Source organism: Grampus griseus (genome assembly GCF_964374135.1).
Source record: "Grampus griseus genome assembly, chromosome: 1".
NCBI lineage: Eukaryota > Metazoa > Chordata > Mammalia > Artiodactyla > Delphinidae > Grampus > Grampus griseus.
Window position 1 is genome coordinate 124,852,880 of NC_139017.1, and position 25,848 is coordinate 124,878,727.

A 25,848-nucleotide genomic window follows, 5' to 3' on the forward strand; every position below is an offset into this window, starting at 1 on the left:
ATGGCTTTGTTGAGCATCCTGCCAGTCTCTGCTACTGTTAACTACGGTATTGGTCCAAATCCTGTCTATTCTGCCTCCAAAAGTTTTCCACTTTTTTTTTTTTTAATTTTCTCCTCCTATTCTTTTTTTTAACATCTTTATTGGAGTATAATTGCTTTACAATGGTGTTAGTTTCTGCTATATAACCAAGTAAATCAGTTATATATATACATATGTCCTCATATCTCTTTCTTCTTACATCTCCCTCCCTCCTACAGTACCTATCCCACCCCTCTAGGTGGTCACAAAGCACCGAGCTGATCTCCCTGTGCTATGTGGCTGCTTCCCACTAGCTATCTACTTTATGTTTGGTAGTGTATATATGTCCATGCCACTCTCTCACTTTGTCCCAGCTTACCCTTCCCCCTCGCCGTGTCCTCAAGTCCATTCTCTAGTAGGTCTGTATCTTTATTCCCATCTTGCCCCTAGGTTCTTCATGACCTTTTTTTTTTTTAGATTCCATATATATGTTTTAGCATACGGTATTTGTTTTTCTCTTTCTGACTTACTTCACTCTGTACGACAGCCTCTAGGTCCATCCACCTCACTACAAATAACTCAATTTTGTTTCTTTCTATTGCTGAGTAATATTCCACTGTATATATGTACGACATCTTCTTTATCCATTCATCTGTTGATGGGCACTTAGGTTGCTTCCATGTCCTGTCTATTGTAAATAGAGCTGCAATGAACATTTTGATACATGACACTTTTTGAATTATGGTTTTCTCGGGTATATGCCCAGTAGTGGGATTGGTGGGGCGTATGGTAGTTCCTTTTTTAGATTTTTAAGGAACCTCCATACTGTTCTCCATGATGGCTGTATCAGTTTACATTCCACCAACAGTGCAAGAGGGTTCCCTTTTCTCCACACCCTCTCCAGCACTCATTGTTTGTAATTCTTTTTTTTTTTTTTTTTTTTGCGCGGGCCTCTCACCATCGTGGCCTCTCCTGCTGCGGAGCACAGGCTCCAGACACGCAGGCTCAGCAGCCGTGGCCCATGGGCCCAGCCGCTCCGCGGCATGTGGAATCTTCCCAGACTGGGACACGGACCCGCGTCCCCTGCATTGGTAGGCGGATTCCCAACCACTGCACCACCAGGGAAGCCCTGTTTGTAAATTTTTTCGTGATGGCCATTCTGACCAGTGTGAGATGATATCTTATTGTAGTTTTGATTTGCATTTCTCTAACAATTAATGATGTTGAGCATTCTTTCATGTGTTTGTTGGCAATCTGTATATCTTCTTTTGGATAAATGACTATTTAGGTCTTCTGCCCATTTTTCGTTGGGTTGTTTGTTTGTTTGATATTGAGCTGCATGAGCTGCTTGTAAATTTTGAAGATTAATCCTGTCAGTTGCTTCATTTGCAAATATTTTCTCCCATTCTGAGGGTTGTCTTTTCATCTTGTTTATGGTTTCCTTTACTGTGCAAAAGCTTTTAAGTTTCATTAGGTCCCATTTGTTTATTTTTGTTTTTATTTCCATTTTTCTAGGAGGTGGGGCAAAAAGGATCTTGCTGTGATTTATGTCATAGAGTGTTCTGCCTATGTTTTCCTCTAAGAGTTTGATAGTTTCTGGCCTTACATTTAGGTCTTTAATCCATTTTGAGTTTATTTTTGTGTATGGTGTTAGGGAGTGTTCTAATTTCATTCTTTTACATGTACATGTCCAGTTTTCCCAGAACCACTTATTGAAGAGGCTGTCTTTTCTCCACTGTATATTCTTGCCTCCTTTATCAAAGAAAAGGTGACCATATGTGGGTGGGTTTACCTCTGGACTTTCTATCCTGTTCCATTGATCTATCTTTCTGTTTTTGTGCCAGTACCATACTGTCTTGATTACTGTAACTTTGTAGTATAGTCTGAAGTCAGGGAGCCTGATTCCTCCAGCTCTGTTTTTCTTTCTCAAGATTGCTTTGGCTATTTGGGGTCTTTTGTGTTTCCATACAAAATGTGAAATTTTTTGTTCTAGTTCTGTGAAAAATGCCAGTGATAGTTTGATAGGGATTGCATTAAGTCTGTAGATTGCTTTGGGTAGTATAGTCATTTTCACAATGTTGATTCTTCCAATCCAAGAACATGGTATATCTCTCCATCGATTTGTATCATCTTTAATTTCTTTCAACAGTGTCTTATAATTTTCTGTATAATGGTCTTTTGTCTCCTTAAGTAGGTTTATTCCTAGATATTTTATTCTTTTTGTTGCAATGGTAAATGGGAGTGTTTTCTTAATTTAAGATTTGTCATCATTAGTGTATAGGAATGCAAGAGATTTCTGTGCATTAATTTTGTATCCTGCTACTTTACCAAATTCATTGATTAGCTCTAGTTGTTTTCTGGTAGCATCTTTAGGATCCTCTATGTATAGTATCATGTCATCTGCAAACAGTGACAGCTTTACTTCTTCTTTTCCGATTTGGATTCCTTTTATTTCTTTTTCTTCTCTGATTGCTGTGGCTAAAACTTCCAAAACTATGTTGAATAAGAGTGGTGAGAGTGGGCAACTTTGTCTTGTTCCTGATCTTAATGGAAGTGGTTTTATTTTTTCACCATTGAGGATGATGTTGGCTGTGAGTTTGTCATATACGGCCTTCATTATGTTGAGAAAAATTCCCTCTCTGCCTACTTTCTGAAGGGTTTTTATAATAAATGGGTGTTGAATTTTCTTGAAAGCTTTCTCTGCATCTATTGAGATGATCATATGGTTTTTCTCCTTCAATTAGTTAATATGGTGTATCACATTGATTCATTTGCTTATATTGAAGAATCCTTGCATTCCTGGGATAAACCCCACTTGATTATTGTGTATGATCCTTTTAATGTGCTGTTAGATTCTGTTTGCTAGTATTTTGTTGAGGATTTTTGCATCTATGCTCATCAGTGATATTGGCCTGTAGTTTTCTTTCTTTGTGATATCTTTTTCTGGTTTTGGTATCAGGGTGATGGTGGCCTCGTAGAATGAGTTTGGGAGTGTTCCTCCCTCTGCTGTATTTGGGAAGAGTTTGAGAAGGATAGGTGTTAGCTCTTCTCTAAATGTTTGATAGAATTTGCCTGTGAAGCCATGTGGTCCTGGGCTTTTGTTTGTTGGAAGATTTTAAATCACAGTTTCAATTTCAGTGCTTGTGATTGGTCTGTTCATATTTTCTATTTCTTCCTGATTCAGACTTGGCAGGTTGTGCATTTCTAAGAATTTGTCCATTTCTTCCAGGTTGTCCATTTTATTGGCATAGAGTTGCTTGTAGAAATCTCTCATGATCTTTTTTATTTCTGCAGTGTCAGTTGTTACTTCTCCTTTTTCATTTCTAATTCTGTTGATTTGAGTCTTATCCCTTTTTTCTTGTTGAGTCTGGCTAATGGTTTATCTATTTGTTTATCTTCTCAAAGAACAAGCTTTTAGTTTTTTTGATCTTTGCTATCATTTCCTTCATTACTTTTTCATTTATTTCTGATCTGATCTTTATAATTTCTTTCCTTCTGCTAACTTTGAGGTTTTTTTGTTCTTCTTCTAATTGCTTTAGGTGCAAGCTTAGGTTGTTTATTCGAGATGTTTCCTGTTTCTTAAGGTAGGATTGTATTGCTCTAAACTTCCCTCTTAGAACTGCTTTTGCTGCATCCCATAGGTTTTGGGTCATCGTGTCTCCATTGTCATTTGCTTCTAGGTATTTTTTGATTTCCTGTTTGATTTCTTCAGTGATCTCTTAGTTATTAAGTAGTGTATTGTTTAGCCTCCATGTGTTTGTATTTTTTACAGATCTTTTCCTGTAATTGATATCTAGTCTCATAGCAATGTGGTCAGAAAAGATACTTGATATGATTTCAATTTTCTTAAATTTACCAAGGCTTGATTTGTGACCCAAGATATGATCATCCTGGAGAATGTTCCATGAGCACTTGAGAAAAATGTGTATTCTGTTGTTTGGATGGAATGTCCTATAAATATCAATTAAGTCCATCTTGTTTAATGTATCATTTAAAGCTTGTGTTTCCTTATTTATTTTCATTGTGGATGATCTGTCCATTGGTGAAAGTGGGGTGTAAAAGTCCCCACTATGATTGTGTTACTGTCAATTTCCCCTTTTATGGCTGTTAGTATTTGCCTTATTTGTTGAGGTGCTCCTATGTTGGGTGCATAAATATTTACAATTGTTATAACTTCTTCTTGGATTGATCCCTTGGTAATTATATAGTGTCCTTCTTTGTCTCTTGTAATAGTCTTTATTTCACAGTCTTATTTTGTCTGATATGAGACTTGCCACTCCAGCTTTCTTTTGACTTCCATTTTCATGGAATATCTTTTTCCATCCCCTTACTTTCAGTCTGTATGTGTCCCTAGGTCTGAAGTGGGTCTCTTGTAGACAGCATATATACAGGTCTTGTTTTTTTATCCATTCAGCCAGTCTGTGTCTTTTGGTGGGAGCATTTAATCCATTTACATTTAAGGTAATTATCAATATGTATGTTCCTATTCCCATTTTCTTAATTGTTTTGGGTTTGTTATTGTAGGTCTTTTCCTTCTCTTGTGTTTCCTGCCTAGAGAAGTTCCTTTAGCATTTGTTGTAAAGTTGGTTTGGTGGTGCTGAATTCTCTTAGCTTTTGCTTGTCTGTAAAGCTTTTAATTTCTCCATCAAATCTGAATGAGATCCTTGCTGGGTAGAGTAATTTTGGTTGTAGGTTTTGCTCCTTTATTACTTTAAATATGTCCTGCCAGTCCCTTCTGGCTTTCGGAGTTTCTGCTGAAAGATCAGCTGTTAACCAGAGGGGTATTCCCTTGTGTGTTATTTGTTATTTTTCCCTTGCTGCTTTTAATATTTTTTCTTTGTATTTAATTTTTGATAGTTTGATTAATGTGTGTCTTACCATGTTTCTCCTTGGATTTATCCTGTATGGGACTCTCTGTGCTTCCTGGACTTGATTAACTATTTCCTTTCCCATATTAGGGTAGTTTTCAACTATAATCTCTTCAAATATTTTCTCAGTCCCTTTCTTTTTCTCTTCTTCTTCTGGGACCCCTATAATTTGAATGTTGGTGTGTTTAATGTTGTCCCAGAAGTCTCTGAGACTGTCCTCAATTCTTTTCATTCTTTTTTCTACTCTGCAGTAGTTATTTCCACTATTTTATCTTCCAGGTTACTTACCTGTTCTTCTGCCTCAGTTATTCTGCTATTGATCCCTTGTAGAGAATTTTAAATTTCATTTATTGTGTTGTTCTTCACTGTTTGTTTGCTCTTTAGTTCTTCTAAGTACTTGTGAAACGTTTCTTGTATTTTCTGTATTCTATTTCCAAGATTTTGGCTCATCTTTATTATCATTATTCTGAATTCTTTTTCAGGTAGACTGCCTATTTCCTCTTCATTCTTTAGGTCTGGTGGGCTTTTGCTTTCCTCCTTCATCTGCTGTGTGTTTCTCTGTCTTCTCATTTTGCTTAACTTACTGTGTTTGGGGTCTCCTTTTCACAGCCTGCTGGTTCGTAGTTTCCTTTGTTTTTGGTGTCTGTCCCCAGTGGCTAAGGTTGGTTCAGTGAGTTGTGTAGGTTTCCTGGTGGAGGGGACTAGTGCCTGTGTTTTGGTGGATGAGGCTGGACCTTTTCTTTCTCGTGGGTAGGTCCATGTCTGGTGGTGTGTTTTGGGTTGTCTGTGGCCTTATGATTTTAGGCAGCCTCTCTGCTAATGGATGGGGTTGTGTTCCTGTCTTATAGTTGTTTGGCATAGGGTGTCCAGCACTGTAGTTTGCTGGTCATTGAGTGAAGCTGGGTGTTGGTGTTGAGATGGAGATCTCTGGGAGATTTTCGCCGTTTGATATTACGCGGAGCTGGGAGGTCTCCTGTGGACCAGTGTCCTGAACTTGGCTTTCACACCTCAGAGGCACAGGCCTGACACCTGGCTGGAGCACCAAGAGCCTTTCATCCACATGGCTTAGAATAAAAGGGAGAAAAGAAAGAAAGGAAAGAAAGAAAGAAAGAAAGAAAGAAAGAAAGAAAGAAAGAAAGAAAGAAAGAAAGAAAGAAAGAAAGAAAGAAAGAAAGAAAGAAAGAAAGAAGATAAAATAAAATAAAGTTATTAAAATAAAAAATAATTATTAAGAAAAACAATTTTTAAAGTAATACCAAAAAAACCCAAAAAAACAGATGGACAGAACCCCAGGACAAATGATAAAAGAAAAGCTATACAGACAAAATCACACACAGAAGCATACACATACACACTCACAAAAAGAGAAAAAGGGAAAAAAAAATATATCTTTGCCCCCAAAGTCCACCTCCTCGATTTGGTCGTTTTGTATTCAGGTATTCCACAGATGCAGGGTACATCAAGTTGATTGTGGAGCTTTAATCCGCTGCTCCCGAGGCTGCTGGGAGAAATTTCCCTTTCTCTTCTTTGTTAGCACAGCTCCTGGGATTCAGCTTTGGATTTGGCCCCACCTCTGTGTGTAAGTCGCCTGAGGGCGTCTGTTCTTCGCTCAGACAGGATGGGGTTAAAGGAGCCGCTGATTCGGGGGCTCTGGCTCACTCAGGCCGGGGGGAGGAAGGGGTACGGATGCGAGGTGAGCCTGCGGTGGCAGAGGCCGGCGGGACGTTGCACCAGCCTGAGGCGCGCCCTGCGTTCTCCCGGGGAAGTTGTCCCTGGATCACGGGACACTGGCAGTGGCGGGCTGCACAGGCTCCCCGGAAGAGGGGTGTGGATAGTGACCTGTGCTCGCACACAGACTTTTTGGTGGCGGCAGCAGCAGCCTTAGCGTCTCCTGCCCGTCTCTGGGGTCCATGCTTTTAGTCTCTGGAGCTCCTTTAAGCAGCGCTCTTAATCCCCTCTCCTTGCACACCAGGAAACAAAGAGGGAAGAAAAAGTCTCTTGCCTCTTCGGCAGCTCCAGACTTTTCCCCCGACTCCCTCCCGGCTAGCCGTGGCGCACTAGCCCCCTTCAGGCTGTGTTCACCCAGCTGACCCCAGTCCTCTCCCTGCGCTCCAACTGAAGCCCAAGCCTCAGCTCCCAGCCCCCGCCCGCCCCGGCGGGTGAGCAGACAAGCCTCTCGGGCTGGTGAGTGCCGGTCGGCACCGATCCTCTGTGCAGGAATCTCTCCACTTTGCCCTCCGTACCCCTGTTGCTGTGCTCTCCTCTGTGGCTCCAAAGCTTCCCCCCATCTCTGCCTGCGAAGGAAGGGGCTTCCTTGTGTGTGGAAACATTTCCTGCTTCACAGCTCCCTCCCACTGGTGCAGGTCCCGTCCCTATTCTTTTGTCTCTGTTTTTTCTTTTGCCCTACCCAGGTACGTGGGGAGTTTCTTGCCTTTTGGGAAGTCTGAGGTCTTCTGCCAGAGTTCAGTAGGTGTTCTCTAGGAGTTGTTCCACATGTAGATGTATTTCTGATGTATTTGTGGGGAGGAAGGTGATCTCCGCTTCTTACTCTTCCGCCATCTTGAAGCTCCTCTCCTTTTTTTAAGAAAATTTAATTAGTTCATTTATTTTTGTCTGCATTGGGTCTTTGTTGCAGTGCATGGGCTTTCTCTAATTGCAGCGAACGCGGGTTACTCTTCGTTGCAGTACGTGGGCTTCTGATTGCGGTGGCTTCTCTTGTGGACCACGGGCTCTAGGCGCTCAGGCTTCAGTAGTTGTGACATGTGGGCTCAGTAGTTGTGGGTCACGGGCTTAGTTGCTCCGTGGCATGCGGGATCTTCCCGGACCAGGGCTTGAACCTGTGTCCCCTGCATTGGCAGGCGGATTCTTAACCACTGCACCACCAGGGAAACCCTTATAACTGCTGTTTTTCTCTAAGTTTTTATCCTTCCAGTTTCCTTTAAACAGTTGCCAGTTACTTTTCCAAAACTCAGACATGATCATATTACTCTCCTTACCCCAAAATCTCGATGTCCCCCACACCTATGCTCATAGAATAAGGTGCAGACTCTTTAGCCTAGTATAAAAGTTCTGCCCATCCTGTGTGCTCAGATATTAGCTCTCCATTTCCTATGTCTCGTCCTTTCCTCTTTCGTGTTAGTGCACGTGATGTTCCTTCAGCCTCCTCTATCTCTTAAAACCATACTCACATGTCCTACCCTTCATGAAACTGCCCTCAAGTTGCCTGGTTGAAATTGTTCTTTTTTCCAATATTCTCATAGTCCTTTGTTAATCTCTGCATTTGATTCCTACATTATTTCTATGATATGTTACAGTATTCTCACCTTATGTGGCCAAGGACAAATGTACATTAGCAAAGAGCAGAACCAATTGGAAAGTTACACATATTCACATCTCCATATTGTACAGGAAAACAAAAGTAACATTCTTGTGAGTCTTGTCAATTTAAAGCTTTATCAAATCAGATTCTTCATGCAATCTTCATGAGTCAGAAGGAAACAGCTCTCCCACAGTTGGTACAGGGGAAGGGAAACCTCTTCTCGCTCTTTTCTGAGAATCCTTTTGCTAATTGTAAAGACTTCATTTTTAAGACCAGCCTCTGGAATTTCATTAATTAGTCTTAACATTTAAAAGCAGGCTTATAAGTATAGGATGGAAAGGGAGAAAAAGAAGAATAACTTAACAGTGAATAAACCTGACAGTCACCACCTCAACCAGGTGATCAAGGATAACGTCAACAGTGATGAGTCATGTTGATGGTGTATCCCTTGATGTGGTATGATGGGAATGATACTGTACCTCTGTGGTCCTCCTCCCAAAACATTACCCCAGTCTAATTATGAGAAAAACATCAGACAAGCCCCACTTGAGAGACTTCAAAATATCTGACCAATAATCCTCAAAACTATCAAGGTCATCAAAAACAGGGGAAGTCTGAGAAACTCACAACCAAGAGGAAACTAAGGAGATAACTAAATATAATGTGGTAAACTGGCTGGGATCCTGAGACACAGAAAGGACATTAGGAAAGAAAATGAGGCTATCTTAATAAAAAATGAACTTGAGTTAATAATCATGTATCAGTATCAGTTCATTTATTGTGACAAATGTACCATACAAATGTAAGATGTTAATAATAGGGGAGGGCTTCCCTGGTGGCACAGTGGTTGGGAGTCCACCTGCCGATGTGGGGGACACGGGTTCATGCCCCAGTCCAGGAGGATCCCACATGCCGTGGAGCGGCTGGGCCCGTGAGCCATGGCCGCTGAGCCTGCGCGTCCGGAGCCTATGCTCCGCAAAGGGAGAGGCCACAACAGTGAGAGGCCCGCGTACCGCCAAAAAAAAAAAATAATAATAATAATAATAGGAGAAACTGGCTGTGGGGTATATGGGAACTCTCTTTACTATCTTTGTGATAATTCTGTGAATCTAAAACAGTTATAATATTTTAAAATCCTTTTAAAAAGTCAGTCTTGCTGAATTCAACTGACAGAAACATGATTTTGTTTGAAAACAGTGAAAGAAGGAGTATATACCATTGTGTTCTACAAAAAAAAAAAAAATAGCAGAGTCCTGATGAAATAACACAATGGGGTGAAAACTTATTTCTCTTTATGGACTTGTACAAAGAATGCTTTTGTTTAGGCAATGAGTATTTTACAGTGGAAACACTGTGCACATGGAAAAAATCAAAGGGGAATATGCTGCAAAACTAAACTTTTTAACTTAAAAGGGGCATAAAATGTGCTTCTTGTTTTTGATGGGGATAATTATTTTCATTCTTTAATAATTAGTCCTCTCTTTGTAGGCAGCTCTTTCCTGCTACTTTAATAGAACTTAGTGGCACAGAGAGAATTGGGAGCATGGGCAAGGGAGGTGTTGCAACTTTCTAGCTGTGTAAACTTGGGCAGATTACTCACCTAGGAAATGAGGTAATTAAACCACAGATTATTTCTAGGAGGGATTCCAATTCAACTACTATTTCATCCATAGATGCTTTCTTGGCTCTGTGCCCTTTTGGCATCATTCTTCCGTCCATCTTTTCCCCAATAGCCTCTTCTCCCTTCAAGGTTCTCTCCAGACAGCATGTTCTCTAAAGCTTTTCCTCAGATTTCAGATTTAAATAAAGACTAGAAGAGCATTAGAGATGGAATAAATAAAAGTAAAATAAGTTTTTAAATTAATTGATCTAATAGATAACTTCAAAGTGATAATAGTAACAATGCATTAGGTGATTATAGCATATGGATGAGTGAAATGAGTGACATAAATTTATAAGGGATGAGAGGGATTAATTGGGAATATTATAGGTCACCTGCCTTTCATCTGAAGTGTTATTTGAAAGTGGACTTAAATTTGTTATAAATGTATATTATAAATTGATATGCTAAGAGGAGAGAAAATGGAATTATATAAAATGCTCAGTTAAAACCAGAGAAGGAAGAAAAAGAGGGAAAAAATAAAGAACAAGTACAATGAATATAAAACAGCTACAAACATGGTAGATATTAAACCAAATATACTGATAATCACATTAAATATGAATTGTCTAAATATACCAATTAAAATACAGAGACTGTTAGAGTAGATAAAGAAGATCCAACTTTCTCTCTCTCTCTCTCTATATATATATATATGTTTACAAGAAATCCATTTTAAATATAAAGACACAGATAGGTTAAAAGTAAAGGGATGGAGAAAGATATTCTATAGTAACACTAATCAAGAGAAAGCTGAAACAGCTATATTAATTTCAGACAAATTAGACTGCAGAACAAGGGAAATCATCAGGGATAAAGAAGGTCATTACATAATGATAAAGGAGTCAATTCTCCAAGAAAACATAGCAATCCTTAATGTGTGTGTACCTAACAATAGAACATCAAAACATGCAAGGCAAAAACTAATAGAACAGCAAGGAGAAATAGACAAATCCATTATTACGGATTTGGAGACTTGAATACCCCTTCAGTAATTAATAGATCCAGCAGGCAAAAACTGAGTAATAACACAGTTGAACTGACACAGCACCATTAATCAACTAGACTTAATTGACATTTATAAAATACTTTATCCAACAATAGCAGAATACACAGATACCATGCCATGTTGATCACTATAGCTTTACAGTAAGTCTTGAAGTTGGGTAATTGCAGTCCTTCAACTTTGTTATTCTTCTTCAGTATTGTGTTGGCTATTTAGTTTTGTTTTCTGTTTGTTTGTTTTGCCTTTCCATATAATCTTTAGTTTGTTTGATATCCACAAAATAGCTGCTCAGATTTTAATTTGGATCATATTGCATCTATAAATCAAGTTGGGCAGAATTGACAACTTAACAATATTGAGTCTTCTAATCCATGAACACAGAATATCTCTTCATTTATTTAGATCTTTTTGACTTTTTTCATTAGAGTTTTTTATTTCTATGCATATAGATCTTATATATATTTAGATAGATTTATACCTAAGTATTTCAAGGTTTTTGATGCTAATGTAAATGGTACTGTGTTAATAATTTCAAGTTCCAGTGTTCATTGTTGGTATGAAGGAAAGCAATTGATTTTGTACATTTACCTTGTATCGTGTGACCTTACTGTAGTCATTTACCCATTTCAAGTGGGTTTTTTATTTTGTCAGTTCTTTGGGATTTTGTACATAGACAATCATGTAACCCTCAAACAAAGACAGTTTTATTTCTTCCTTTCCAACCTGTACACCTTTTATTTTTTTTAATATTTAGCCCTATTGTCCCCGTTAGTGGGAATAGCTAACATTTACTGAGTGATTACTATGTCCAGACACTGTCCCAAGCATTTTATATGTATTTACTCATGAAATACTCATTATTTACTCACAAGAACTCTATAGAGTAGGATACCACTATTATCCCAACGTTACAGATGAGGATAGAGAAGTTAAGAAAATTGCCTAAAACATTGAAATATCCCAAGAATGTCAACACTTTGGTATTAAAATTTTCTCTCTTGAGTCTGGGAGAAGCACAGAAATCCACTGCAAACCATGGTTTCCAGTTCTTGTTCCAGGAAATATAATCATGAAATCTGTCTAACCACTGATAATCATATTAAATATGAATTGTCTAAATATACCAATTTAAATACAGAGACAGAGTAAAGAAGATCCAACTATATATATATATATATATATATATATATATACAAGAAATCCATTTTAAATATAGTGGATTTATATCCATCTTTCCCTGGAGTTCTATTCAATAGTTCCAACTGAGTACTAGAAATAGTCTCCTGTGTGTCCCACAGGCATCTCCAATTCAACGTATTCAAAATCATACTCAAAATTTTCTCCTCCAGTTTTGCTTTTCCTCTTGTGTTTCTTTTTTCTTGTTGTTATCTCTTCTTTCTTTTTACCTTTTGACCCCCCTTCACTCATTCTGTTAGGTTAGAGATGGGATGATGGATTAAGCAAGGTGCTAAAGTAGTTTCAAGCTTTCTTCTGTATCAGAATCACCTGAGGGCCTTGTTAAAATGCAGACCCCCAGGTGTCACCCATAGAGTCTCATTCTGTAGATGTGGGTTGTGTATTTTTTTTTAATTGAAAAAAAATCGTGTAGCATCATGTAAGTTGGGTTGAGTATTTTTAACAAGCATCCCAGTTGATGCCAATTCAGGTGATCCTAGAACCACAGGTTGAAAAGCACTCCAGGGCTCAGATGAAGGCATCAGCCTTGGATGGAGAAAAGACAAAATGCTGCAGGATATGTGTGGGCTAGGGGCTGCTGGAGTTTTATCTGGTGTCCTCCTTTCTTTATGAGGTAGGAGCTAGTGTCTCTATGAACAAGGAGCTGTTTATAGCATCAGGGTGCTAAGAGAAAGCAGTCAGGCTGGGAATAGAAGTCATAGGAATGGGAGAAGGTCGTTGCAGGGTTAAAGGAAGAGAGTCTGAAGCAACACTGATCTTGGAAATGAAAACTGTAAAGAAGATACTATTTTTTGGTGAAAGGTAGGGAACACAACTGCCATTAGTTGTCTACAGAGCTTAAAAGAGGGGAAGAACCCAGAAAGAAATGGAAAGAAAACAGATTCCCCAAATTATGATTGTGAGGGTCCTAAACATCACCACCTGTCTCTGCTAGAGAGGCAGCATGGTGTGAAATACACAAGTCCGAGAGGTAGCCAGAATTCCTAGCCTCTACCATGCAGTTAATCTCTCTGTGCCTCGTCTCCTCATTTGTAAAATGGAGACAGTATTAGTTCCACTTCATGGACTCATAATATAAGTTCCAAATGAATAAACACATGTAATATATTAGGCTCATAGCAAAGACTCAAATGGATGTTAGCTTATTCACATTCCACAAGCAATACCCTGCTTGAATTTTACACACATAAGTCAATTAATCTTACTTCAAATAGGGGTACTTTTGACCCCTTTTTACAGATGAAGAAACTGAATATAAAAGGAAAACAAGTTATTTGTCTAAGTCCAAACAAGCGGAATATGAGCAAACAGGAACTGGAGACCAGGTCTCCAAACTCCAGCTGCATTTTGAGTGTCTACTTGTTGCCAGGTATTGAGGAAGGTGCTTTTAACATGTCAGCACTTGCCATGTATTTCCCTATTATCAGTTGAGGATATTAAGGATAGAATTAAAGGCCAAATTATAAACAGGTGGTGGAACCACAGCTGGAGAGAAGCCAGCTGGCTCAAGAGCTGGGAACTCCTACAGTGACTTCTACCCCTCTTAATGGAATCTACATTACCCCACACCATCCTGGTCACCTCTGAGAGCTACATGCCGGTGCTTACTAACATCTGTGAGGGAATCAGAGATAAATGAATCTCAGTTTCATCTGAGAAAAGCTCATAGCTTTGTGGAGAGTATAAAACAAGTATATACAAAGCTATAATACAAGGTAAAAGGTGCGTGGGAATTCAGAGGGAGGGATTCCCTCCAGCTGGATGTGCCATTTGGAGGTGAACCTAGAAGGAGGGCAGGATTGGGGCATGTGGATGAGGGAATGGGGTTGGAGGATGAACTGAGTGGAGAAGCAGACACAGGAACTCCCAAGAATATCCAGTTATTAAGCCAGTGTGTGTAGACTTGTGGAAGGTAAGATTTGAAAGGGAATCTGGGATCTGTTTGTAGGGAGCTGGAAATTTGAAGATGAATAGTTTGAACTTTAATTCTGTAGGCAACAGGGAGCCACAAGAGATGTGTTGTTTTTGGCTTTTTTGCAAATGCCTCTTAAAATTAATGATTTTACTTGGAGATAACTGAAGACTGACATGCAGTTGTAAGCAATAATACAGAGAGAGCCTGAGTAACTTAGTCTCCCTCGATGGTAATATCTTGCAAAACTGTAGTCAATATCACAACCAGGATGTTAACATTGATACAATCACTGCTCTTATTCAGATTTCCCCTGTTTTACTTGTACTCATCTGTGTATGCATTTAATGCTATGGAATTTTATCAAATGTATAGGTTTGCATATCTACAACCACAGTCAAGATACAGGACAGTTCCATCACCATGAGAATCTCTCCTGTTGCCCTTTTACAAGCATACCCACCTTCCTTCCATGCCCCTTCCCTCATCTCTAAGCCCTATTACTAGCACCGTTTCTATAATTTTATTTCAAGAATGTTTCATAAATGGAATCATAGAGTATACAACCTTTGGTGACTGGCTTTTTTTCACTCACCATAATTCTCTTGAGATTCATTCAAACTGTAGCCTGTATCAATAATTCTCTCTCTCTCGCTCTCTCTGTCTCTCTTTTTTTTTTTTTTGGAGCAGTATTCCATGATATGGCTGTACCATAGTTTAACCATTCACCTGCCAAAGGATGGCTGGGTTGTTTTCAGTATTTTACTACTATGATTTAAGCTGCTGTAAATATTTGTGTACAAAATTCACACATAAAGTTGTGTGCATTTTGTGTGAACATAAGTTTTCATTTCTCTGGGATAAATACCCAAGAGTTCTGGGTATGTATGTTTAGTAGTAGTAGGTATGTACGCTGGGTTGTATGTTTAGTTCCATCATTAATTTTATAACAAATGAATATATATATATAACTAATGTATATATATCATACATATTCTTTTCCAGATTATTTTCTATTATAGGTTATTACAAGATATTCAATATAGTTTCCTGTGCTATACAGTAGGTCCTTGTTTATCTACTTTATATGTAGTAGTGTGTACCTGTTAATTCCAAATTCCCAATTTATCCCTCCCTCCCCTTCCCCCTTTGGAAACCATAAGTTTGTTTTCTATATCTGTGAGTCTATTTCTGTTTTATAAATAAATACATCTGTATCAATTTTTTTTAAGGTTCCACATATAAGCGATATCATATGACATTTGTCTTTCTCTGTCTGACTTACTTCACTTAGTATGATAATCTCCAGGTCCATCCATGTTGCTGCAAATGACATTATTTCATTCTTTTTAATGGCTGAATAATATTCCACTGTCTCATTGTGCTTTTAATTTGCATTCCTCTAGTGGCTTATGATGTTAAAAAACTTTTCATATGGTTATTTGTTCTTTGTATATCTTCTTCAGTGAAATGTCTATTCATGTCTTTTGCCCATTTTCTAATTGGACTTTGTATTATTGAGTTTTGATAGCTCTATATTTCTGGCATCCTAGTCATTTGCCAGAAATGTGGCCTGCAAATATAGCTCCCAGTGTACTCCTTCTCTTTCCATTAGTTTTACAAGGTCTTCCACAGAATAAAAGTTTTTAATTTTCCTTTTATTTATCAAATTTTCCTTTTATGGACTGTGCTAATGGCATCAAGTCTAAGAACTCTTTCCTTAGACTTAAATCCTGAAGATATTCTTTTCAAAAAAACAATTTTGTATTTTTACATCTTATGCTTAAGTCCATTTCCATTTTAAGATAATTTTTATATAAGGTGTGAGATTTAAGTTGACTTTTTTGTTTGCTTATTTGTTTTTGTCTATGGATATCCAATTGCTCTAGCACCATTTGTTGAAAAGACAACAATCCTTCCTGCATTGAATTGCTTTTGCACCTTTATCGAAAATCAGTTGGTTGTGTTTGTGTAGGCCTACTCCTGGGTTCTCTGTTCTGTTCCATTGATCTATATGTCTATCCCTTCACCAATATGACACTTCCATGATTATTGTAGCTATATTGTAAGCCTTAATATCAAGAAGAGTGATTCTTTTCACTTTATTCCTCTTTTTTCAAGAGTGTTTTAGCTATTCTAGATACTATGCCTTTTCATATAAATTTTAGGATGAACTTGTTTATGCCTACAATATCCTTGCTGGGATTTTGACAAGAATTTCATCAAACCTGTAGATCAGTTTGGAGAGAACTGACATCTTTACTAAGTTGTCTCCTAATCCATGAACACATTGTCTCCTAATCCACGAACGCATCTATTTAGGTCTTCTTTGATTTCTATTATTAGCATTTTATAATTTTCAGCATTCAGACTATTTATGTGTTTTGTAAATTATACACAAAGTATTAACTTTTCTATAGAGTGTAAATAATACTGTGTTTTTTAAATTCTGGTTTCCATGTATTCTGTTTTACTATGTAAAATCAACCTACCTATGTCATTGAATGTGAAGTGAATTTCTTCTTACTTCAAACACCATACAGTTGGCTTATGTTTCTTTTGTTTGTTTTATCCACCCTGCCAATCTGCCTTTTTTGTTGTTGTTTTTTGTTTTTTGCAGTACGCGGGCCTCTCACTGTTGTGGCCTCTCCCATTGCGGAGCACAGGCTCCGGACACGCAGGCTCAGCGGCCATGGCTCACGGGGCCCAGCCACTCCGCGGCATGTGGGATCTTCCCGGACCGGGGCACGAACCCGTGTCCCCTGCATGGGCAGGCGGACGCTCAACCACTGCACCACCAGGGAAGCCCCAATCTGCCTTTTTAATTGGTGTATTTACACCATTTACATTTAAGGTGATTCTTGATATATATGAACTTAAGTATGCAATTTTATTATTTGTTTCCTGGTTTTCCTCTGTTTCTCTTTTATCATCTTCCTGTGGGTTACTGGAATGTTTTATAGGACTCTATTTTGATTTATTTTTAGTGTGTTTGAGTATATCTCTTTGTATAGAAAATTATTGCTTTGGGTATTACAATATGCATATATGACATCATAATCTATTACCATTTGAGTGAAGTATGAAAACCTTACTTCTATTCAGGTCCCTTTGCCTTCCCCAATTTTTAATATCATTGCCATGAGTATCAGGTGTTATAATTTTTGTTTTGATCATCATGATTGTAAAAACTTATGAGAAGAAGGATTGTCTATCATATTTACCCCTACTTTTTCTTTTACCTATCTTGATATTCTACTTTCCTTTATGAAGTTCCAAATTATCTTTTCCTTTCTGTTTATAAAACTTCCTTTAGCCACTCTTTAAGGGTAGGTTTGTTAGCAACAGATTTTCTTCGTTTTTCTCATCTGAACATGTCTTTTTTCATGAAGGACCATTTTTGGATATAGAGTTTGCAGTTGACAGTTCTTTTCTTTCAGCACTTGAAAAATGTCATGCCATTTCCTTTGGCATCTGTGGTTTCAGATGAGATATCTGCCATCATCTGAAATAATGTTCCTCTGACAGGTAATATATTATTTATTTCTAGCTGCTTTCAAGAATTTTTCTTTGTGTTCAGTTTTCAGAATTCAATTATGTGTCTTGGCATGGATTTCCTTGGGATTATCCTGGTGGGGTTTGCTCAGCTTCTTGGAACTGTAAGTTTGTGTCTTTCACCAAATTTGGGAGATTTTCAGCTGTAATTTCTTCCCATACTCATTTAGACTTTTTCTCCTCTCCTCATGGGACTCTGATGATACAAATATTGGGATTTTGGTTACTGTACCACAGGTCCTTGAGACTCTGTTCATTTTTTTCCCCAGTCTATTTTCTCTCTATTGTTTATATTGAGTAAATTTTATTTTTTATCCTCCCTCAAGTTCATTGATTCATCCAATGTCATCTCCATTATACTATCAAGACCATTCAGAAAGTTTAAAAAATTTCTATTATTGTATTTTTCAGTTCCATAATTTCCGTTTAGATCCTTTTTATACATTTTATTTCTTTGTTGAACTTTTTTTTAAATTTTATTTTATATTGGAGTATAGTTGATTAACAATGTTGTGGTAGTTTCAGGTTTACAGCAAAGTGACTCAATTATACATATACATGTATCTATTCTTTTTCAAATTCTTTTCCCATTTAAGTTATTACAGAGTATTGAGCAGAGTTCCCTATGCTATACAGTAGGTCCTTATTGGTTGTCTATTTTATTTTTTATTTTTAAAAATATTTATTTATTTTAGGCTGTGTCGGGTCTCCGTTGCTGCACGTGGGGTTTCTCTAGCTGCAGAGAGCAGGGGCTACTCTTTGTTGCGGTATGTGGGCTTCTCATTGCAGTGGCTTCTCTTGTTGTGGAGTGCAAGCACTAGGTGCACGGGCTTCAGTAGTTGTGGCATGCAGGCTCAGTAGTTGTGGCTCATGGGCTCTAGAGTGCAGGCTCAGTAGTTGTGGCGCACGGGCTTAGTTGTTCCATGAAAGTGTGATCTTCCTGGACAAGGGATCGAACCCATGTCCCCTGCATTGGCAGGCGTATTCTTAACCACTGTGCCACCAGGGAAGTCCCTGGTTGTCTATTTTAAATATAGCAGTGTGTACATGTCAATCCCAAACTCTCAGTCTATCCCTCCCCACCCCACCCTTCCCCTCAGTAACCATAAGTTCATTCTCTAAGTCTGTGAGTCTGTTTCTGTTTTGTAAATAAGTTCATTTAGTATCATTTTTTTTAAGATTCCACATATAAGCAATATCATATGATATTTGTCTTTCTCTGTCTGACTTACTTCACTTAGTATGATAATCTCCAGGTCCATCCACAGTGCTGCAAATGGCATTCTTTCTTTCTTTTTAATGGCTGAATAATAGTCCATTGTATATATGTAACATATCTTCCTTATCCATTCATCTGTTGATGGACATTTAGGTTACTTCCATGTCTTGGCTACTGTAAACAGCACTGCAATGAACACAGGAGTGCATGTATCCTTTCAAACTATGTTTTTCTCCAGATATAAGCCCCGTAGTGAGATTGCTGGATCATACGCTAGCTCTATTTTTAGTTTCTTAAGGAACCTCCATACTGTTCTTCATAGTGGCTGTACCAATTTACATTCCCACCAACAGTGTAGGAGGGTTCCCTTTTCTCCACACCCTCTCCAGCATTTACTGTTTGTAGACTTTTTGATGATGCCCATTCTGACTGGTGTGAGGTGATATCTCATTGTAGTTGTGATTTGCATTTCTCTAATTAATTAGCGATGTTGAGCATATTTTCATGTGCCTCTTGGCCATCTGTATGTCTTCTTTGGAGAAACGTCTATTTAGGTCTTTGCTGAATGTTTTTATTTTTTATTTGTTTCAAGAAAATTTGTAAGTGCCTGTTGAAGTATTCTTATGACGGCTGCTTTAAAGTCTTTGTCAGATAATTCCAACATCTGTTTCATCTCAGTGTTAGTTTCAATTGATTGTCTTTTCTCCCTGATATATCTCCAAACTCTGGATCCTAACTAGCCAATATTTGCTCCAGAACTCTGGTCTGGCCCTTTCCTCTTTTTTTAATTAATTTTTTTTTGCCGTACGCGGGCCTCTCACTGTTGTGGCCCCTCCCATCACGGAGCACAGGCTCTGGACGCACAGGCCCAGTGGCCACGGCTCACGGGCCCAGCCGCTCTGCGGCATGTGGGATCCTCCCGGACCGGGGCACAAACCCGTGTCCCCTGCATCTGCAGGCAGACTCTCAACCACTGCACCACCAGGCAAGCCCTTAAATTAATTTTTATTGGAGTATAGCTGTTTTACAATGTAGTGTTGGTTTCTGCTGTATGGCAAAGTGCATCACTTATACATGTAGCAAGGGGGAGGGGGGGTGGGATATACTGGAAGATTGAGATTGGCATATATACACTACTACATATAAAATAGATAACTAATGAGAACCTACTGTAAAGCACAGGGAACTCTACTCAGTGGCCCATTTCTTTGACACTTCTGGCCCAGCACAGTGCTGGTTCCCTGGGCTAGGGCTCTTAAGGTTAAGATATTTTATACTGGCTTTTGAGGTGCAAGACTTGGTTTGGATGTAGAAGCTATGGTTTCAAATTTTCATCATTCCTTGTGAATTCTATTTATGATCTCTTAATTTCATCTCTCTGGCATTTGAAGGATTTAGCTTTGTAATATATATTTCCACACTCCCTAGTTTTTTTTTTTTTTTTTTTTTTTTTTTTGCGGTACGCGGGCCTCTCACTGTTGTGGCCTCTCCCGTTGCGGAGCACAGGCTCCGGACACGCAGGCTCAGCGGCCATGGCTCACGGGCCCAGCTGCTCCGCGGCATGTGGGACCCTCCCGGACCAGGGCACGAATCCGCGTCCCCTGCATCAGTAGGCGGACTCTCAACCACTGCGCCACCAGGGAAGCCCCCTCCTAGCTTTTTTCTTCTTCTTCTTCCTCCTCCTCCACCTTCTGCTTCTCATCTTCTTTTTGGGCATTTCTTTGTTTTAAATGTCTTGCCTGCAGAGGCATCTTCATTTATCTTCCATATCAGTGTTTTCAGGAGCCTCTTTCCTTTTTTTTTTATGTTTAAAACATGTATTTTTTCGTTTTTAGTTGTTTTCTTTTTACTGTAAAAAACAAATGTGCATTATAAAAATTGGAAAAATCTAAAAAGCGGTGGAGAAAAAGACACCCGTACCCCTCAAGGAACAGTTATTTTCAAACAGAAGACGAGGCTGAGGGAGAGAAGAGTAAGCTTGGTCAGGAGTCGGGGCATGACGTAGCCTCTGAGGTTCAGTTTCCTCATCACCAAAATGAAGGGCTTGGCTAGATGATCCTCAGGCTACTTTCAATGTTATGAATGACTTAGTGATGGGACATGACTGTCTTCAAATGGCTGAAAGGATATAAAGTTATTCAAGGGAGCAGATTGATCAATGCAGTTCCAGACTCCAGAAGATGAAACTAGAATCAGTGGGTGGAGAGACAGGTAAACTAAGAAAACTTCACTGATAATTAGAACTACGCCCCAATATAGAGGACAACTTGTCAAGCACCAAGTAGCCTGCTCTGGGATAAACCGATGCCTGTCAGTTTCAGTTTCCAGAGCCTCTTTTCTAGTCTTTCTCATTTCTAAATACTTTGTAGTTGCCCTAATTTCAACAGACAGAGTGATTCTTGTGGTTTAGGAGGAATGTGAAAAGATTTCATTAATGCTTAGAATTCTCACCCTACTTCCCCCCTGACCCAAGTTCTTCTATCAACTTATTTACCCCCAAACCTGCTATGTTTTCCAGACTGAAATCTCCTCTTCTTTGGATTAAATAAAAAGATCATTGCCACTTCCAAAAAGCCACTCTTAAAATACTCAAAGACTACAGGATTATGTGTATACAGACTTCTGTATTACTATGTGAAGGTCAAAGCTGTCATTTACGTTACCTATTGCATTCTATATGCCTTCTAATTAGTCTTCAGGCAGTAGCTCCTTAAATCCTCCCCACAATTCTTTCTCACAGGTATCAGTTCCCCTTCTACAGAAAAGTAATTTCTCCAGGACCCCGCAGCTCAAAGGCATATTAAGATGTACTCAAAAGAAGGAAAAGGGAAAAAACCCACAAACATTCTAAACCTAGTTTTCTGCCTCTAAAACGTGTGCTCTTGATCTCTACCTAACACGCATGAGCTTTTGGGTAAGAAAGAAAAGCTATAAACATGTTTTCACTAGTGAGTAAAATATAGTGTATCAGGGCTTCCCTGGTGGCGCAGTGGTTGAGAGTCCGCCTGCCGATGGGGACACGGGTTCGTGTCCCTGTCCGGGAAGATCCCACATGCTGCGGAGCGGCTGGGCCCGTGAGCCATGGCCTCTGGGCCTGCGCGTCCGGAGCCTGTGCTCCGCAACGGGAGAGGCCACAACAGTGAGAGGCTCGCGTACCGCAAAAAATAAAAAATTAAAAAAATAAATATATACACACATATATGTATATAGTGTATCAGCTTAATGACACAGAATGATAATACCAGAAAAAGAACAAGACTTGGAGTGAGGAGAACTAGGTTTGGGCCTAGGTTTGTCATTTATGAGCCCTGTAGCCTTGAACAAGTAATTTTACCTGCTGCATTCGTTTTCTTTTCGTTTGCTGTGTAACAAACTACCACAAATTTTGTGGCTTAAAACGACTCCCAACCACAGAACCCACAATTCTGTAAGTCGGAAGTCTGGATGGGCTCCACTGGATTCTCTGCTTAATTAAGGCTAAAATCAAAGTGTTGGCTGTCTGATCTTATGCGCAGTTTGCAGAGAAGAATCCGCTTTCAAGTTCATTTAGGTTGTTGGGAAAATCTGGTTGCTAGCGCTGCGGTCCGTGTTTTCTTATTGGCTGTCAGCCAGGGGTCGCTCTCTGCTCCTAGAAGGCTGCCCACATTCCAGTCTCGAGTCTCTTGTGAGGATTTTGTGATGATGACTAAATGAGACGTATTGTACACAGAGTGATGATGATGTGATAGCTGCTTAATGTCGCTGGGTGTAGAGGATACCCCTCAACCCTTAAACACAGCACATGTCTATACAACAGGAAATCCTACGGGGGGCAGGTTCCGAAGTCTCTTGTAACAGAAGAGACTTCTGTTGGTCTTCCCCTACAAAGACAGAAACTGGGTTTTGCGCCGGACAAATGTTTACTAAGTGAAGTGGATGAGATGCGGTGAAGTGTCTGGCACCAGTAGTGGGAAGAATTCTAACTGGCCATTCCACAGTGAAAAGAAGGTGGCGAGGCTTGGGAAAGGCTAACCCCGCAGGGGGCAAAAGAACAGAAGTGGTGAGGAATGCAGTAGGTGAGAAATGCCTGCATCGCCAGCGCTGTAAGCAGAGCCCCCTCAATGGGCGGGCACCTGTGAACTCAGGACCGCCTCCCACCCCCGCCCCCGTCCGGGCTGTGGGTACCCGTGTGGGGGACGCCGGGGGGACTGCGTGGGGGGTGCGTCTGGGCTCGGTCAGCCCCTCATAGCCCAATCCCCCCTCCGTGAGCCATGCAAGTGGAGTCTCCCAGTCTGCGCCCCCTGGCTCTGGCTAACCAGCCTCAGTCCCCCCGTTGGAGCATTTCGCCCCGAGCTTCCGAGCGCACTGGTTGCCAGTTGCAGCTCGGAGCTTGGTTACGCAATTACTTGCCGCCGCTGCGACCGCGGCCAAAGCCCACCCCGGCAAGGAGTGAATTTGCCGCGAGGTTCCCGCCTCGGAAAGAGGTAAAAGCTATCTTCCGCCTTTCTTTTTCGGGCACATGAATGCGCGGCATAGCGGGCGAACCAGCCTGGGTTATCGTGGGGGTGGAAACCGGTGGGTGCGTTGTCAGGGAAGCGGGTACCTGGGGACAGTTGCTTCAGGTAAGGGGTCTCTGTTAGCTTCACGAATCCTGGACTCTGTGGGCTCCCTTGGCGCCCCTCGCTGCCCCCGTGACCACACCCTGGATCGCGATGTCTGCAGCAACCTAACCTTGCCCGCAGTAATCGATCCATGTCAGAGACGCGCACAATTTTTCATACCGAAGGAGAGAAGACAACGAGGGCTTATTTGGGGAGAAAATGTTTGGTAACATAGCTCAGACGTGCGTGTTTTAAGGGTTGGCAAGTTGTCCGTTATTGCGGCCTTCTGTAGAGTGGAGTAGTGTGGCGTGAAAAATAAAAATGGGTGCATAGCCACCGCGAAAGTAACAGTAAGGTATCATTGGAAGAGGTGCGGGGCGAGACTGCCCTACTCCCCGCCCGCATTGCCTTCCGTAGGTGCGTGGGGTTGGTGGCTGGCTCGCCGCAGAGAAGGGAGGAGGGAAGTGGGAGGAGGGTGGGGTTAGGGAGCGAGATGAGGCAGACACCCCTCCCACCTCCCCCCGTACCCCCGCCCCCAGTCCCCAGGGAGCGGCGGGCCAGGAAGGCGCTGCGACAAAACACCATTCCGGGTTAGACTCCCATCGCTCACTCTTCCTCTCTTTCTCTCTTCCTGCCTAGGCGTCCCTCACTGCTGGCCAAGTGCCAGAGAAGGTGTGCACGCATCTCCCCGCCAAAACCCAACCATGGGCAACTCCTGCTTTGGCCTCAAGGAACGGCTGATGAAGCGGCTGCGGCCTCTGCCTACCGTGATCGTCATCCGTACCTGCCTGCCCCAGAGGAGGAGCAGAGATTTCCGCGTGGTGGTGCTCGGCTCGGCCGGCGTGGGCAAGAGCGCGCTGGTGCAGAGGTGGGTGCGCGGCAACTTCCGTGAGGCGTACCTGCCGACCATCGAAGATACCTACCGCCAGGCGCTGGGCTGCAGCCACAAGGCGGGCGCACTGCACATCACCGACACCACCGGCGGCCGCCGCTACCGGGGCCTGCAGCGCCTCGCCATTGCCAGGGGTCACGCCTTCATCCTGGTCTACTCCGTCACCAAGAAGCAAACCCTGGAGGAGCTGAAGCCCCTCTTTGAGCTGATCCGTCAACTCAAAGGCAACAACCCACAAAAGTGCCCCATCATCCTGGTAGGCAACAAGTGCGATGAGAGCCCCCGGGAGGTGAGCGAGAAGGAAGGTGCTGCCTACGCGTCGGAGTGGAATTGCGCCTTCTTGGAGACCTCCGCCAAGATGAATATCAATGTGCAGGAGCTGTTCCAGATGCTGATAAACTTCGAGAAGAAGCCCGCCGCCGCCGCCGCCGGCGCCCAGCCTCCCCAGAAGAAATCCCAGATCCCCAAGACCGCCGAGAAGCTGCTGGGCAAGTGCATCATCATGTGAACCCTGAGCCTTAAGGAGCCCGACCCTCTTCTCCTTCAGTGTGCTGAAAACATGGACCAACCCCATTGTGCTGTGTCACCTGTACACGACTGACTTTTGTGCTGTGGTTTGGGTTGTAACAATTAGATGTCAATAAATGTCCCCTGTGAGTTAGTAACTTTTCTTTTCCCCAGGCAAGAGAACTCGAATTGTTAAAATATGGACATTGGAGGAGGAGAGGAAAAAGGAACAGGATGCATTTTAAAGGATGGGACTTGGACGGACTTTAGAGATTAATGTTTAAAAAAGAGAATGGAAATAGCAAAATGAATTGAAAGATGTCACTGCCCTTCTTGTAATCCTATTATTGTGTATTATTCTTAAACATTTCGAGTCCCGTAAATGTCTGATCATATCTTCCCATTGTGTATTTAATTGTTAAGAGATGTTTTTGCAACAAAATCTCTGACATATGACTGTGAGACAGATACTAAACATCATAAATAAATGAATGTTCTATAGTTGAGCGCTGAGAGTGGGAGCAGAGAAAATTGTGATAGTGGAACTTGCTTACTAAATATGTACCAATTGTTTCCTAAGTCATTTAAAAATGTTTGAGTATTCTACACTGCAGTTTAAAAAAATTGTAACAGTTCCGTGACTTAATAAAGCTTTTCCTGCATGCAATCAGCTGTAATAATTTCTTTTTCACTGAACAACAACAAAAATCACCCATTGCATTACCCATTACCCGTTGCCAGTCACATCTGGAGAAGATTTCTAATAAGAATTTTTCACACTAATGCCCCTGCCCTCTTGAAATTAGCCAGTTGGGGGTGGGGCTGGTTCATGGGTCCCTGCAATGCAGAGCTGGTTTGTATCCATCACCTTTCCTGGACTGACATCCAGAAGAACTCCAGGCATCTTTGAAGAGGGTGCTTGCTCATTCTGCTGCTGTCTTGGAGGTAGGTGGTGAAAAGCAAACCTTGGCCTTTGGCTGCCTCAAAAGTCTTTCCTCAACAAGTATTGGATATAGGGAATGGGGAGTGGGATGGAAGGTAAGGGGAGAAACAGGTGGGATTTGAAATCTGAGAAACTTCTCCTTAAGAGAGTTTTTTAAAGACTCCTATTTGAA

General features: G+C 40.8%; 1 protein-coding gene across 1 annotated transcript; it reads left to right on the forward strand.

The window, feature by feature from the left end:
* DIRAS3 (DIRAS family GTPase 3) lies at positions 1–24,734 on the forward strand (the record flags this gene model as incomplete). The annotated part of the gene is made up of 2 exons (XM_082647636.1): positions 1–46; positions 23,974–24,734. 2 exons carry the CDS (start codon positions 1–3, stop codon positions 24,732–24,734), a joined length of 807 nt encoding a protein of 268 aa, XP_082503762.1.
* Positions 24,735–25,848: the final 1,114 nt, after the last annotated feature.